At 43.0% G+C, this 16,020-nt stretch overlaps 1 protein-coding gene across 1 annotated transcript; it reads right to left on the bottom strand.

Annotated features, from left to right (window-relative positions):
* Window positions 1–6,890: 6,890 nt before the first annotated feature.
* Window positions 6,891–15,134, bottom strand: wnt8b (wingless-type MMTV integration site family, member 8b). The gene is made up of 7 exons (XM_021580795.3): window positions 14,885–15,134; window positions 14,186–14,219; window positions 12,773–12,911; window positions 11,522–11,647; window positions 11,091–11,233; window positions 8,284–8,424; window positions 6,891–8,192 (listed from the first exon to the last, which is right to left on the bottom strand). Exons 1-7 carry the CDS (start codon window positions 14,956–14,958, stop codon window positions 7,764–7,766), a joined length of 1,086 nt encoding a protein of 361 aa, XP_021436470.1. The 5' UTR covers window positions 14,959–15,134; the 3' UTR covers window positions 6,891–7,763.
* Window positions 15,135–16,020: the final 886 nt, after the last annotated feature.

The raw sequence follows: 16,020 nt of genomic DNA, 5'->3' as shown, positions 1-16,020 counted from the left end.
TGGGGTGTGGGGGGATAAGCACTATATATATTATGAGATTGCTTTTATTACAATACTTTTTTATTATAAGGCTAATTTACTGTATATTCAACTCAACAATAGTAGAACAGAAACTGAAAAATGTAGTAGCAATAATAGTTATTAAACCATTCTTCTCATGGGATCCCTCGATGGTCTCTCTCTTGTCTCCTGGCCTCTCTTCTCCTCTGTTTGTCTTTGCTCTCTCTCTCTCTCACACACATCCATAGTGACCCTGGCCCCTCTAGGTGTTGTGTGTCCAGATCCACTAAGCCTACAATCCTATTAGTTAGGGATTCCAAGAGGCATTAAATGTAATGTTCCTATTTTCCATGCTTGTATCATCACTTGAGTGAATTAGAGTCATTCTTGTCCTGTTATCTGTCTGTTATTCTTCGTCCGATTGAGACTGATACAACGGCCGTAAGAGATTACAGATCAATGTTAAAGGAATGTTTTGTTAACTCATCTTTTTAGGTATAGTTTGACTAAACAAAACTGTCACATTTTTCCTGTCACATTGTAATCAGATTTCCAGCAGAAGTTCCAAGACAGATACATTCTAGAATGAATCCTAATTAAAATGCTATTGTCATGGAATATCTGAAACCATCATGGAAGACAGTTTGCTGATCCCATGACATCTCTGTCTCTGTTCTCTATCTGTCCCTCCGCTTCCAGTGACACCAGAACTACAGAATAGATTGACCCTCCAGGCAGTGAGAGAGAGTGGATCTTTAATCGCTCCCTCTTCCTTGGCAGTGTCACCTCTACCTCTCCGCCACCTCGGACTCATACCTCAGAGAAAACTGGACCTGGCAGGACCAGCCCCCCCACCCTGACCCTCGGAGCATTGGACGGAGAGGAGACGGAAGTTCAGGCCCCAAGGTTAGAGGTCGTGTCACTTTCCGGAGGGAGAACTGTTGTGTGCGTGAACCATGTTTCACACTGCGTTCTGCATTTGAAACATAGGTGTGTGTGTGTGTGTGTGTGTGTGTGTGTGTGTGTGTGTGTGTGTGTGTGTGTGTGTGTGTGTGTGTGTGTGTGTGTGTGTGTACATGTTGTACTATAGTTGTGAGTACCAGAAGGGTTAGGGGTTAGGGAAAATAGAAGTTTGGATGGGAATCAATTGTTGGTCCCCAAAAAGTCCTCACAAGTATAATACAGTTTTTACAATCACTTTGGCACTAATTTCGGAACCTTGATGTCAGTTTTCAAAACTCTAGACACTAGACACAAAATTCACAACCAATGATCAAAATGCAAATTTTTCACAACTCTAACACTTTTTCCAATTGCTTGGATACAATACACATAAAGCTAAGATCATTTGTTCATTGAACTAAAATCACCTGTTCAAAATGACACAACTTGACATCAAAATACTACCATTTCAAAATGCAATTCACACATTACATCTGAGATAACTGTCTATTCATTATATTACAATGATCTAACTATCAATCGATACAACTGCTCAAAATGATAAGTAACTGTTGCATTACTCTTAATGCATAGTTTTATGGAAACTGACAAACAATATTCCATGTTTAGATCATGAACGTTTCAGGATAACGATATCAACTGACACCAATTACCGTGGAATATGACCCAATTGGACTGACTACATTATCTATGGCTGTAATATTTCATCATCATTCTTTATCAGACACTGTTTCTATGGTCCCATGTACCACTTTTCCAGACCAGGTTTTCAGATTTGACATTACTGTACACTCACCAGCCACTTTATTAGGTACACCTATCTAGTACAGGGTAGGACCCCCTTTTGCCTTCACAACAGCCTGAATACGTTCAGAAATGCAATTCTGCACACCACTGCTTTTTAACAGCTGTTATTTGAGCATTTGTGGCCTTTCTGTTAGCTTTAATGAGTCTGGACATTCTCCTCTGACCTCTCTCATTAACAAGGTGTTTTTGCCCACAGAACTGTCGCTCACTGAATGTGTTTTGTTTATCGCACCATTCTCTGTAAACTCTAGAGACTGTAGTGCGTAAAATTCCCAGGAGGGCAGCTGTTTCTGAGATGCTGGAATCACCATGTGTGGCATCAACAATCATACCACGGTCAAAGTCGCTTAGATTACTCATCTTGCCTGTTCTAATGTTTGGTCGAACAACATCTAAAGCTCTCTACTCTATATACTCTATATATTGAGTTGCAGGCAGCCACATGATTCGCCGTTTGAATGAAACCTTCCTTGATGAGCTAAATCAGGTCTGTGGAGCTGATGGCATGACCTATGTCATTGTGTGGTATAATGTCATGTTCACCTGGCTCAAATGGTGCAAGCATGGTTTCAGGCCCAACCACAATTTACATCTCTGTACTTTCCCCCATTCTCTCCTTTCCTTAACCCAATTGAGGAATTTTTCTCCACATGGAGGTGGAAGGTATATGATAGGCACTTTTTACAGTAAGCCAGGTGAGGAACACTGCAGTTGATGTTTTACTGTAGTTTTTTTCATTTTTTGTAGCTAATTATTTTTGCTTTGATTCAAGGAACCTACAGTGGGAAGAACAAGTATTTGATACACTGCCGATGTTGCAGGTTTTCCAACTTACAAAGCATGTGGAGGTCTGTAATTTTTATCATAGGTACACTTCAACTGTGAGAGACGGAATCTAAAACAAAAATCCAGAAAATCGCATTGTTTGATTTTTAAGTAATTCATTTGCATAAGTATTTGATACATCAGAGAAGCAGAACTTAATATTTGGTACAGAAAACTTTGTTTGCAATTACAGAGATCATACGTTTCCTGTAGTTCTTAACCAGGTTTGCACACACTGCAGCAGGGATTTTGGCCCACTCCTCCATGCAGACCTTCTCCAGATACTTCAGGTTTCGGGGCTGTCGCTGGGCAATACGGACTTTCAGCTCCCTCCAAAGATTTTCTATTGGGTTCAGGTCTGGAGACTGGCTAGGCCACTCCAGGACCTTGAGATGCTTCTTACGAAGCCACTCCTTAGTTGCCCTGGCTGTGTGTTTTGGGTCATTGTCATGCTGGAAGACCCAGCCACGACCCATCTTCAATGCTCTTACTGAGGGAAGGAGGTTGTTGGCCAAGATCTTGCGATACATGGCCCCATCCATCCTCCCCTCAATATGGTGCAGTTGTCCTGTCCCCTTTGCAGAAAAGCATCCCCAAAGAATGATGTTTCCACCTCCATGCTTCACTGTTGGGATGGTGTTCTTGGGGTTGTACTCATCCTTCTTCTTCCTCCAAACACGGCGAGTGGAGTTTAGACCAAAAAGCTCTATTTTTCTCTCATCAGACCACTTGACCTTCTCCCATTACTCCTCTGGATCATCCAGATGATCATTGGCAAACTTCAGACGGGCCTGGACATGCGCTGGCTGGAGCAGGGGGACCTTGCATGCGCTGCAGGATTTTAATCCATGATGGCGTAGTGTGTTACTAATGGTTTTCTTTGGGACTGTGGTCCCAGCTCTCTTCAGGTCATTGACCAGGTCCTGCCGTGTAATTCTGGGCTGATCCCTCACCTTTCTCATGATCATTGATGCCCCACGAGGTGAAATCTTGCATGGAGCCCCAGACCGAGGATGATTGACCGTCATCTTGAGCTTCTTCCATTTTCGAATAATTGCGCCTTCTCACCAAACTGCTTGCCTATTGTCCTGTAGCCCATCCCAGCCTTGTGCAGGTCTACAATTTTATCCCTGATGTCCTTACACAGCCTTCTGGTCTTGGCCAATGTGGAGAGGTTGGAGTATGTTTGATTGAGTGTGTGGACAGGTGTCTTTTATACAGGTAATGAGCTCAAACAGGTGCAGTTAATACAGGTGGGGTTCTTAAAGAAAAACTAACAGGTCTGTGAGAGCCGGAATTCTTACTGGTTGGTAGGTGATCAAATACTTATGTCATGCGATAAAATGCAAATGAATTACTTAAAAATAATACAATGTGATTTTCTGGGTTTTTGTTTTAGATTCCGCCTCTCACAGTTGAAGTGTACCTATGATAAAAATTACAGACCTCTACATGCTTTGTAAGTAGGAAAACCTGCAAAATCGGCAGTGTATCAAATACTTGTTCTCTCCACTGTATGTTGTATATTTTATTGTATTTCATCAATAAATTTCATATTTTGTTCAATGATTCCACTGTGTCTGATTTATTCTCTTCTACTAGTCATTTTAAAGTGATGTATTTACATGTAGAAGCATAATGAAACGTGTCAAATATTTTGTACAACAATATATAGAACGTTTCCCTGAGCATTTCTATGTATAATGTACTGCTTCACGTAAAGTTCCTTAACTTCTTAATGCAGTATCAACAGTATTTCTTCTATAGACATCCATAGAAGCAGACTCATGTTCAAACACTGCACATGATTAGGTACAGAGTGAAGCAAGGTTGAGAGGGTCAGCCAGTGCAGTACTATTTTACAGCTGTAGGCTTTACGTCTCTGAGGTGGTCCTAGTCCAGAAGTACACCAGAGTCATGTGTGTGCGCCTACGTGTGTGCATGTGTGTGTGTGCTTGCGTGTGAGCGTGCGTATTGTGTCTGTGCGTGCGTGTGTGTCTGTGTGTGTGTGTGTGCGTGCATATGTGCATGTGTGTCTGTTTTGTGTGCGTGCGTGTGAGTGTGTGTATTGTGTCTGTGCGTGCGTGTGTGCATGTGTGCATGTGTGTGTGTGTGTGTGTGTGTGTGTGTGTGTGTGTGTGTGTGTGTGTGTGTGTGTGTGAACCTGAAGACCAAGAGGATCTAAACTAAAGGCTCCCCAGGTTCAAATTTATCAAGCATGGAATTATCTTTGACCAGATCAAGCCTGTTTGAAGAACAGGATTAGTCCACTGTTTTAAATCACTCCTCTTTCATCTCTTCCCCCCAAGCACAATCACTTCTGACTGAACGGTGTAGAACAGTGGTGTCAAACTCATTCCATGGAGGGCCGAGTGTCTGCTGCGTTTTTATTTACTTGTGTCCAACCACATGAGGGGAGTTCCTAACTAATCAGTGACCTTAATTGATCAATCAAGGACAAGGAAGAAGTGAAAACCCGTAAACACTCAGGCCTCAATGGAATGAGTTTGACACATGTTGTGTAGATGGTGTCACAGGTGTACCTGACGGTTGAGGTGTTAAACTGCTAAACGTGTTCGGTTGGGTCAGCTGCTGTGTGGGGTTTTCATTCCTCCCACAGTTCCACTTCCACAGGCAGTGTGCTGTCAGCAGGGCTGTGTTAAATAGGCACTAAACGGAAGAAAGCGGACTGAAACAAACAGGGACTACCTGTTTTTTTCCAATAAGAAAGGATCATTTTCATTTTCGGTTGCAAAATGTTTGAAAACATTGTCCCTAACAACACAACCCATTTACAACATTTCCCACTGAGTGCCCTAATAAACACAATACAGACCTTGTACTGGACCTCCATAACAAGGATGGTGACTCTGAGGGCCAAACCTTAACTTCAGATCAGCGAGTGTAACTGAGCCATTCCCTTAAAATCATGTATTTATGTCAATGGACACGCATTTCGCCACACTCACAACAACATCTGCTAAATATGGGTATGTGACAAATACAATTAGATTTGATGGGAGACTTGCACAAACATTCTCGTTATATGCCTTAGTGATTAGAGAGTTGCTCTGCAGAGCAGGCCACCCCCTAGTTTGATCCAGCCAACAGGCTGAGTTTCTGATCATTATTTCATAAATAAGATGTCAACAATGTGTTTCCTTGACACTTTATTGGCTAGAAAGACGAGGGTACAGAAATGAACTGCCTCTACTCTCGAAGGGGCTTTTAATCTCCTCTTTCAGGTCTCATCTCATCTGGAGGGCCCCGTCGGGCCCCTGGAGGCCCCTGGGTCTGGCTGCCATGCGCTACTGTCTGCCCCCGGCCCTGGCACCCTCTTTAGGCTACCACAGGTGGGGTGGTGGGTGGGTATCCACCCTGGCAAGCATTTGTTTATCATACCCACTTGTTGTGGGCACAATACTTGAACTAACTTGTATTGAGGGAACAGTGTGAATCTGTGCAAAGCCTTTTCCCAAAGCCCTTTTGAAGGCGGAGGTCCATTGAGTCGGTGGAGGAGGAGAGGGGATTAAGCAGCTCGGCAGTGGCGCATTTCCGAGAGGGCTGATTAGCTCGACGCTCATTGTTAAATCGAGCAAAGGAAGGCCCTAGAGGAGAGAAAGGATCCAAATAGGTGAGCCGAGGAGGCCGAGGGGGCCCAGGAATGAAACAGCCAGCAGGAAGCCACTGGCGAGCCCCCGGCGAAGGAAGGCAACACCACCAAGTTTTCCCAACAGTTTTTGTCCCAACTCACCACTCACTCCTAAGGAGGGGCAGCGTGAAAAAGGAGATTAGCATACAAAATTAGAGGCGGGGTGGTTGATTTTTAAAGATTTTTAAGGGCGACTTGTTTTGCTTCTTCGTGTTTCCCCCCCCATCATGCACTCTGTCTGGACAAAGTTAATTAAACTAGTATTAAACTGTAAAGAAAGTTCTGAGTTCCAGGGCGTTAGGAGAGGCTCTTAGAGGATTAGACGGACGAGGGGCAGAAAGAAAGGGGAGGTATTTGTCAAGGCGAAAGGCGTGAAGGAAGGAAGAGTATAATGAAAAGTTTTCTCTTGTTGTTACTTTGCCCGAGGGTTATCGGATCCCCAAGTGAACAATAAAAAGAGCCTCAGGTTGTGTTGTACCACTGCTGAACATTGGTGTTTTACATGTCACACGGCGGGAATATAGGAAAGAATCGTGCATTCGATATCAACACTTCTGAAATGAATTCCACACTTCTGAAATGAATGGATGTGAAATGTGAAACGGGTGATTGGCATGGTCAATAAATCCATATAATAGGGGAGTTGTAGATTATACTTCTTTAATTACAAATGTTTTATAGAAAATAATAACAACCATGAAAGCAACTATGAATAAATCAAAAACTAAGGAAAAAACAGTGCAATAAATAAACAATATACCGAACAAAGTGCTTCATTTTATTTACAATTAAATACATCCTCAAGGTAAGGCTGGGCAGGGGAGGGCAGGGCAGGGGATGGGACGAGAGGAATGCACCCCAAAGTCTCTTCTTGTTTTTCAAACCTATAATCTGAATATCTGTTGTGATACATGCTTGAACAAACTACTGGGATGCTTCGATCTCAGGCACTGTCACATGTAGAGAGAGCTTGTTCATCATGACAGGAAGGAATGTTTGATAAACTGACCAATCGGAAATGGCGTAGCTCATTGGTGGTACTTATGACAATAAATAACATGTTGTTGAGGTTTACCGTTGACGGATCATTAAGGAAGAGTTGTTCAAGATATCAGGTATGAAGGAGATTATTGAGTGTGGCCGTATGTAACATGCTTTAAATGCCCAATGACTTATAATAATATATATAATTGGGGAAAAAGTTTTTTTTTTAATCATTTTAAATATATGTATACCCTTTATACCATCAGTTCTACACAACTAATAGCTTCCCTCTATTTTTTCTCATGTAGTTTTATCAACATGTTTTTTTACACACATTTTCTACCCCACTATTAAGCATTTGATTGGGATAACAACAACACTTGACTTATTCAATAAATTATTTTCCAATTAAGTCTTTTGAATACAAGCAGAAAGCCTGTTGTAAAAACATTTGAGAGGGTCTGTGAAAATCATCTTGTGAGAAGACAAGGCTTATGGCAGTGATGATGATGGTGAGGAAGATGGACGCAGCTCAGTGCTTCTTCCTCAGCCTCAGGTTCTTTTTACGGCTCCCAGCACTCTGGTTCTTCCCCCTCTGCCCCCCCTTCTTCACACAGAAGTACTTGGTCACCGTCTTACGGCACTGCTCACACTTCACTGCACAGCACCAGTGGAACTTACAATTGCAACTCGACACCAACTCCGCCTTCCTCTCCTCCACGGCTAAACCGCACTCCCCACACAGCCTCTTGCAGCTCCGCTTCTCCCACTTGTTTAGGTTCTTGCCCTTCTTCAGGCATTCTCTGCCCTCCGTGCCAGGCAGACCCAGAGTACGGTTCTCCAAACAGTAATCTGGGGAGTCCTCTAGGTGGACCAGTTCTTTACGAGAGAAGGAGCTGAAAGTCTCTGCGATGGCCCCTCGACTGGCTGCACTGTTCCCGGCCCCCCGGAGCAGGTCCACCTTGAATTAATAAATTAATTAACTTTATGTGAAGTTCCTTTAAAGTGCCTATAAACAATATTGTTTAATATAAACAATAAATAATATATACCTTCAGGGCTCGGTGGTACTTCTCCTTCAAGTAGTTTCCCACCTCCCGGAACTCTGGTAGCTGTAACCAGCAGGTCTGTGTGGTGCAGGACCCGGAGACGCCATGGCACTTACATGTCTTCTGCATGGTTCCTTTCACAGCCTGGGAGGGAGAGGAGAGGGGAGGAGTGGAGGGAGAGGAGTGGAGGGAGAGGAGAGGAGTGGAGGGAGAGGAGAGGAGTGGAGGGAGAGGAGAGGAGTGGAGGGAGAGGAGAGGAGTGGAGGGAGAGGGGAGGAGTGGAGGGAGAGGAGAGGAGTGGAGGGAGAGGGGAGGAGTGGAGGGAGAGGAGAGGAGTGGAGGGAGAGGAGAGGAGTGGAGGGGAGAGGAGAGGAGTGGAGGGAGAGGAGAGGAGTAGAGGGAGAGGGGAGGAGTGGAGTGGAGGGAGAGGAGAGGAGTGGAGGGAGAGGAGAGGAGTGGAGGGAGGGAGGGAGAGGAGAGGGGAGGAGTGGAGGGAGAGGAGAGGAGTGGAGGGAGGGAGACTTTGGTTAAGCTTTATTCTACAGTCTGATTCACCTGGAAAATGGTCATTATAATAACCTGAACATTACATCAAGTAAATACTCTGTCAACTCCAGAAATAATCTATTGTTGCCATATAATTATTATGTAGAATTTGTTCTTAACTGACTTGCCTAGTTAAATAAAGGTTAAATAAAATAAATGTAAGCACTAGGCAAATACCAACTGAAACAGGAGTATAGAAAAATAAATCATTAAAGAGACTTATTTTTAAAGCACAACTGAACACACTGATTCAGCATGTTTCTCTGTTGCTCATCACTGTAAGAAACAATATTTCAGTCTTGGGGTGTGGTTCGATGTGCCAGTTACTGATGTTTTTGTCGCCCATGAGATGCCATAGGAACAAAGCCAGTATTACTTTCTCAAAATAGTCTGAATGAATCTAAGATAACTTGCACAATTTTACATCTAGCTAAGGTATTTGGTGCAGTATTTCTCAAGTAAAAAAACTGTGCAACCTGTTGTCTTATGTGAACATGTCTGTCTCACTGTATCTGTGTTCTGCGGTAGGATTGGGTAGAGTGCAATCACTGCAGCTGTGTATCACTTGTTAGTGGGAAAGTAAGCATTGTGAAATGAAAGCCCAACCCTCAAGTAAGTCATGACGAACTCATTTACAAAACTTTGCTTCTGACTAATATCATTTTCTATCAGAGAAGTTGTTTGTTGCCTTCAGTTGCGCTTTAAAGCAGCAACATGCAGATGAGAAGTTCATTTATTTGGTCTCAGGAAATCAGTTTTGTATGTGTGTGTGGCTGAGCATGGTTTTGTTTCAAAGAATCAGTTGTGTAATGTGAAGACCATTGGCTCTTGATTGATGTGTTGTCAAATGAACCCATTGTACGCTCAAGCCTTCCCACTTGACAAAAAGAGGATGAATTCACTGAGGGGAGAAAGGATAGGTTCAAGGTTCATGCTCAAGTTTTTGTCAGCTTTTGTGATCCCCCTCAATATTTCCTGACTTCACCCCGACACATATGTTAACAGATGTCGGTTCAAAAGGAACGTTTCTTTACGGGGAGGGGAAGAGCTTCCTCGCGAGGTGAGGGCCAAATCAAAGTTTCACATCGAGACACTGACTGTGTCCCTCCTGGAGTGAGAGGAGTATTTATTTAGCAAGGCCATTGTCAACATGTTTTCTGCCATGAGAAGAACCAATGAAGAGACTATGGGGAGTCTATTGAGTGTCAAAATGAAGAAGGGGTGAGTTTTTCTTTTTTTCTCTGGTATTTTTTTTGTTACAATGATGCTCCAGGTGCCATGGGGTTCGGAGGGGCAGCGAGGGCCCAACAGGAGGGCTCCTAGGCGGGATAAACAAAGACCACTCCATTCTCTCGCCTGTGGTCCTTCATCCCTGACTATGGACTCCTCAGGGGCCACACAAAGACCAACAGAATAAATGTTGGATGCTTATTGCAAGAATGAAACTAAAAACGTATTTAAAGAGAGCAGACAGGCATAATACTGGCCCCCGTCTGCAGTGTGTGGAACCATGGGATACTCTAATTAAGAAGTAGCACCAGTGATCCTGAGATCTTGCAACTCAAGTCTTGTCATAATAAAGGACATTCAGTAACTGGTAAATAGGCCCTTCTGGTACAGCGAACACACTGTGGTTATTGGAGGACGAGTGGCACCTCACTTATGGGGACGTGAAAGGGGACGCTTGGGTGGTACGCTTGCTGTAAGCTGTAATTCTCACTGGGCAGGTTGAGAAATAAAAAAATGATTCAAAAGGTACTTTACATTGAGCAGTCGGTCGGTTGGGGGGCCGAGTGGGAAACGCAAATATCAGACAGGCCATCTGGCCCTCCAGCTTGAACTACAAGAGCTCCTCCCTATGGCAATCTCACTGATTTAATCTCAAAGTGATCTGGAGTTCAGAACACCCTGAAAGCCAAGCTCTATATCTATCTGGAATTATGATAATATTTCACTATATCATCAAAGTTTTGTACAGTGCCGAGGGATAGCTCACCCCTTGCAGCACCAACGTGTTGCCTAGCACTCGCCTGCCGATTTGCACCAGAATGGTCATCGCACAGCAGATCGCCACACAGCAACTATCAATCTGGAAAGCTGAGGAGTACAGTATTTCCTTGTGTGTCCTTATTCACAGATGTTTTGGGGGACGTATGGGTACTGTTTTTATGGATGCCTTACTGTATGTGTCACAGCCAGGGAACATAGAGAATATAGTAAATAATGGTAAGAGTAAAAAGTACAATATAAAGTAAATACTGTACCTTGCGTCCAGCCTCGTTGTTGTGGAGGTTCATGGCGGCCCGTGCGTCCTGGCCTGTCTCCAGCGCGTCAACAAACTGCTTGGAGATGGCCTCACCGAACCCCACGTTGTCACTGCAGCCCCCCCACTGCCAGCCTGTACCCCCTATAAACATAACCCAACCATCAGTTCACTGCAGCAGCCCCCCCCCCCCCCCCCCCCCAGCCCCCCCACACAAGCAGGAGTTTGTCTGTACGAGAGGGTGGCTCACCATTTGTGACGGAAATACGTGGAAGGAAATTATTTCCGAAGTACTTGAAAAGATCATTTAAATGTCGTTTTGCCTACAACCGAATCCCATCACATGACTACAACACAGTATGTACATCAGCTGTTTCATCTATGCGTGTCTTGCAATGATCTGTGTGTGGATTTTTTTTAATCTTCTCTTACCCCGCTGTCCATTCCTGGTGTCATCACAGCCACAGTTGTCAAAGTCCCCCAGACTGCAGTTCCTTGTCAGAGTGTACATGACTCCTGCTGAACTGATGGCATGGACAAACGCTGTCTCCCTGTTCGCTGTGGAAAAAACAGATTATATATTATTATATTATAGTAGCAATGATTACTGGACTGATATCAAGGACAAGCGCTGTCGCTCTGTTTGCTTTGGGTGAGAGAGACATTTTAAAATGCACTCAGGAATGCCTTCTGTACTCAGGAATGCCTTCTGTACTCAGGAATGCCTTCCTCTGAATAGGTCATTCCTCTCCTCTAGCCTGTGACCCTAACCCTTATCTTTAGAGTGGGGCTTCTATTTCAACGCCTCTCACTCCACAGTATCCTTTATCTCCTATCTCTCCTGGTAATTAACACATTGCCTCTAATTGCCATTGGGGTGCCATGTTTTCACAAGGCCCCTGAGCAGGGTCCCGTCGATGGGAGGCTCAGTAGGATGTTGTGAATTGGATTAGTAGTGTTTGTTTTGGCCAGTGTGACCGTGGGGTTGCTGTTGTATTGGGTGAGGGAACCGTAGTGGCCGTGGGGTTGCTGTAACAATCCTTTTGACTGATGAATCTCCTGACTAAACAAACAAACAAACGCCATCTCACTTTCTAAAAAGAGTCCTTCCTCCTTGATCTGGATGGGCCGATCTGTGACTTAAAGCTGGTCTGTTATTAAAGGGCAAATCAAATTATTTCCTAGTCAGCATATAGTGCACTACTTTTGACCATATAGTGCCCTAGATTTGGTCTGGTCAACAATAGTGCACTATATGGAGAATAGTGTCATTTGGGCAGAAAAAGAGGGAGTCATTTAGGCAGAAAAAGAGGGAGTAATTTGGGCAGAAAAAGAGGGTCATTTAGGCAGAAAAAGAGGGAGTCATTTAGGCAGAAAAAGAGGGAGTCATTTGGGCAGCACAACTGAAGTTCCAAAATTCTCCAAACTTTCTAATTTCTTTCTAATCACTGCCATAAGCCTTGTCTTCTCACAAGATGATTTTCACAGACCCTCTCAAATGTTTTTACAACAGGCTTTCTGCTTGTATTCAAAAGACTTAATTGGAAAATAATTTATTGAATAAGTCAAGTATTGTTGTTATCCCAATCAAATGCTTAATAGTGGGGTAGAAAATGTGTGTAAAAAAACATGTTCCAAAGTGGAATTCAGAATTCCAATGGAGCCTGGGTCATTGGCTCTTACCGCTGCGGAGGCTTCTGTGTGTGGACAGCTGCAGGGCTCTCTCAGGGCAGTTCCATCGGTCCCAGGCAAACTGGTACTTGCACTCCTCGATGCCGCTCTGCGCCCCGGCTGCTACGCTGCTGGAGTAAATCAGGTAAGCCTGGAGGAACACAGAGGAGTATATCATCATGGCATATGTGATGGTACAATATACTAAAAACTGAATAGGTTCAATCATGAAAAGCAACTAATTCTAGAGACATTTAGTTCTATAACCCCAAAATTCCTAGTGTATTAACTGAGTTTTTGTTGTAACAATACTAATAAACATTAGCTTCGGTTAGCAACAGCAATTGACCAAAAAAGTCTTAATACAATATTAATTCAACTTTTTGAACATGATTCACAACCCCTGAGTGAGTTAAGAATCCCAAGCCCTATTCTTTACATGTTCACCATGTCCACTTGGCTTGTTCGCCCAGCTCTCTGGTCCTTGTTGAGACTGTGTGAATGATATGTCTCAAGTGGCCTGTTGAGAGACTGAGCCACCACCTCTCTGCTTCTCACTGGGGTCTGGTGGGATAATGATGACCACCCACCACAGCACAGCACATGCCAGCACCGCCTTTCCTGCCTCTACTGCCTCTGGTTTATTCCCACTCAACACAGAGAGATCTCTACTGCCTTTCCTGCCTCTAGTTTAGCTCAACAACCAACGGACCTCTACTGCCTCCATTGTCTCTATACCACAGGTGGCTGGTGGCACCTTAATTGGGGAGGAGAGCTTATAGTAATGGCTGGAACAAAATGAAGGGAACGGTATACCATTCCAGTCACTCCATTCCAGACATTATTATGAGCTCTCATCCCTTCACCAACAGCCTCCTGTGCGATACACACTCAATCCTGGGACCTCTTGTGCCTCTACTGCCTCCATTGCCTCTCATGGGTAAAATTGGAATTGGAATTTCAGTTAACTTGAAAAATAAATTAAATTGACCAAAACCCTTTCCAGGTCCTCTCTTGCCACTGCCTCTATACACACTGAACCCAATAACTCTCCACCTCTACTACCAAAACCCATGGACATTCAAAGCTTCTTAGCCTCAGTAAGGTCAAGTGCATTAGATACAAATAAGGAGTGAACCCAAAAGGCCAGCATAACCCTGTGAAGTTATACTCTTGCTGTTGTTAAAACAAATAAATGATGAAAATGCATATGTATATGAACCATAAACTTTCATTGTGGAGAAAATTAGATGCTGTCTATAGATAGAAACAGAGAGGGAGAAAGAGAGTAACGTAACGCAATAATGTCTTCGGAGTGAGGTTTTGTAAGAGATCCTCACAGGGTGGTTTTTGCTCTCTTTTTAGGGAGGGAAGGAGGGAAGGGAAAGGGGATCTGGGCAGAAGATCAAAAGAATGTTGGCTTACCTTAGGTCCAGTCATCAGGAAATTATTCACTGACCTGGAAGAGGAGACAGCTTATTAACTCTGGGAATTAAGTGTCCTTCAGCAAGGGCAGGAATTCCACAGCTCCCTCACTTAACATCTCTCATTAGGTATCTTTAATAGCATTGAATAATATGGTACTAAAGCATCATTATCTATTTTAAATAACGCAGTACTAAAACATATAATATAACATGGTTCTAAACCATATCATTCCTATAAATCCTTGTCTCCCAAATGAATTAAACCCTGGCCTGCTGATCAATAACCATGGTGTTAAAGTGACATTTTTGGGTAGGTTATATTCAAAAGACCTAAACAAAAACAAAAAAATCCTGAGAAAAATAGACTGAGATGAAATTAGATTCATGAGTAATAAACATTACAAGAATTACAGGACAATATTGAATTATCATTATTTAATACTTTTCCGTCCGTACGTTCTCATAAAGGAAAATCAAAAAGCCTAATTGGTAAACCATTTGGTAAACCATTTTCAAACTTAAACTAACTTTTTTTATTTGATTAGTAAATAGAAAAACCTTTTACCATCAAAATCATTGAATTATTTCTCTATTCCAAAAAGCCTATGTACAATACTTAATTAACAACCTTCCTATCACATCCATTGCTTTGGATGGATGAGGCAATAACAAAGAGTCCAAAATAGTTTAAACTCACCAGCTGAAGCAGGACCTTGTCATGTGAGTCATCAAAATGAAGATATAGTAACAGACCTCCAAATGCATGAACATCCTGGCAGAAGAGATGAGAGAGGATAGAGGGATGGCATGCACATTCAGCAGCTCTCTAAATGAGGATAGATGATATAGTGAGAGCTACTACCCTACATACATCCACAACCCCAATCAACACTGGCTGTATATGCTAAGATACTCATGTGGGACTCGCTAGAGGGGGGCTCTGAAATGGACCCACTCTCATCCCAACAAGAGATTATCTACTTAATTAAAGATTTTCCCCGTTTTACTCCCTCGACCAATCAGAAGGAGCGCACCGAGGAGAGATTGAAATGATCAAAAGGGCACCCTGGGCCTCGCGCAGACAAATAGCAACCAGGGAAGAGTCGGCCCGAACTCTCTCTCCATGCCCGCGGCCTTCTGAAGGATTCAGGATAAAGTGAATTAATATTAAACCGGCTGAAATCGACTCATCTGGCGGAGTTTTCACCCTGAAAAGTTAATTTACTCACCATCTTGAAAGAGTTTGATACAGCGGCCGGTAACTGATAGGCTAACAGTACTGGTAGTATCTATCTTCTTAGAACAAACACGAGATGTTATTTGGATACTGTGGGAGTTCTTGAGAGGTGTGTCTTTTATGAAGTTATTAACCTGGTTTTACAAATGCCACGTCCGATTAAGTCAACGTTCGTCCCTCTAAAAAGACGCATAGGCTATGACTAATTAACATCCTAATGTTTGACATTCAGTGTTGAAGTATGTATATAATTTGACATTTTCCAGATGCACACAATTTCCCAAAAGATCATTTACAACCTCTGATTTAAAAGAAAATATAAACCTACTACAACGAATTTTAATTGGCTTAACCTGAACTAAATTTACAAGAGAGAGCAGTATTATAAATAGGCCCACAAGTGAGGAAAATTGATTTTAAAACAACATCAGATAGGCTAAACACTGCTCAATATACGAATAGGCTAACCTAATCAATTCACTAACAAATTTCCAAACAACAAATTCACTTACATTTCCATCTCTATATGATCCATATTAACTAGGTATCGAAAGTATTAACGTTGATTGTTTTGGGAGTGGTTAGGCCTGTTAAAA

This window comes from Oncorhynchus mykiss, chromosome 23 (genome assembly GCF_057628025.1).
Source record: "Oncorhynchus mykiss isolate SJ-2025 chromosome 23, ASM5762802v1, whole genome shotgun sequence".
NCBI classification, from domain to species: Eukaryota; Metazoa; Chordata; class Actinopteri; order Salmoniformes; family Salmonidae; genus Oncorhynchus; species Oncorhynchus mykiss.
This window is presented reverse-complemented; position numbering and strand designations above follow the sequence as displayed.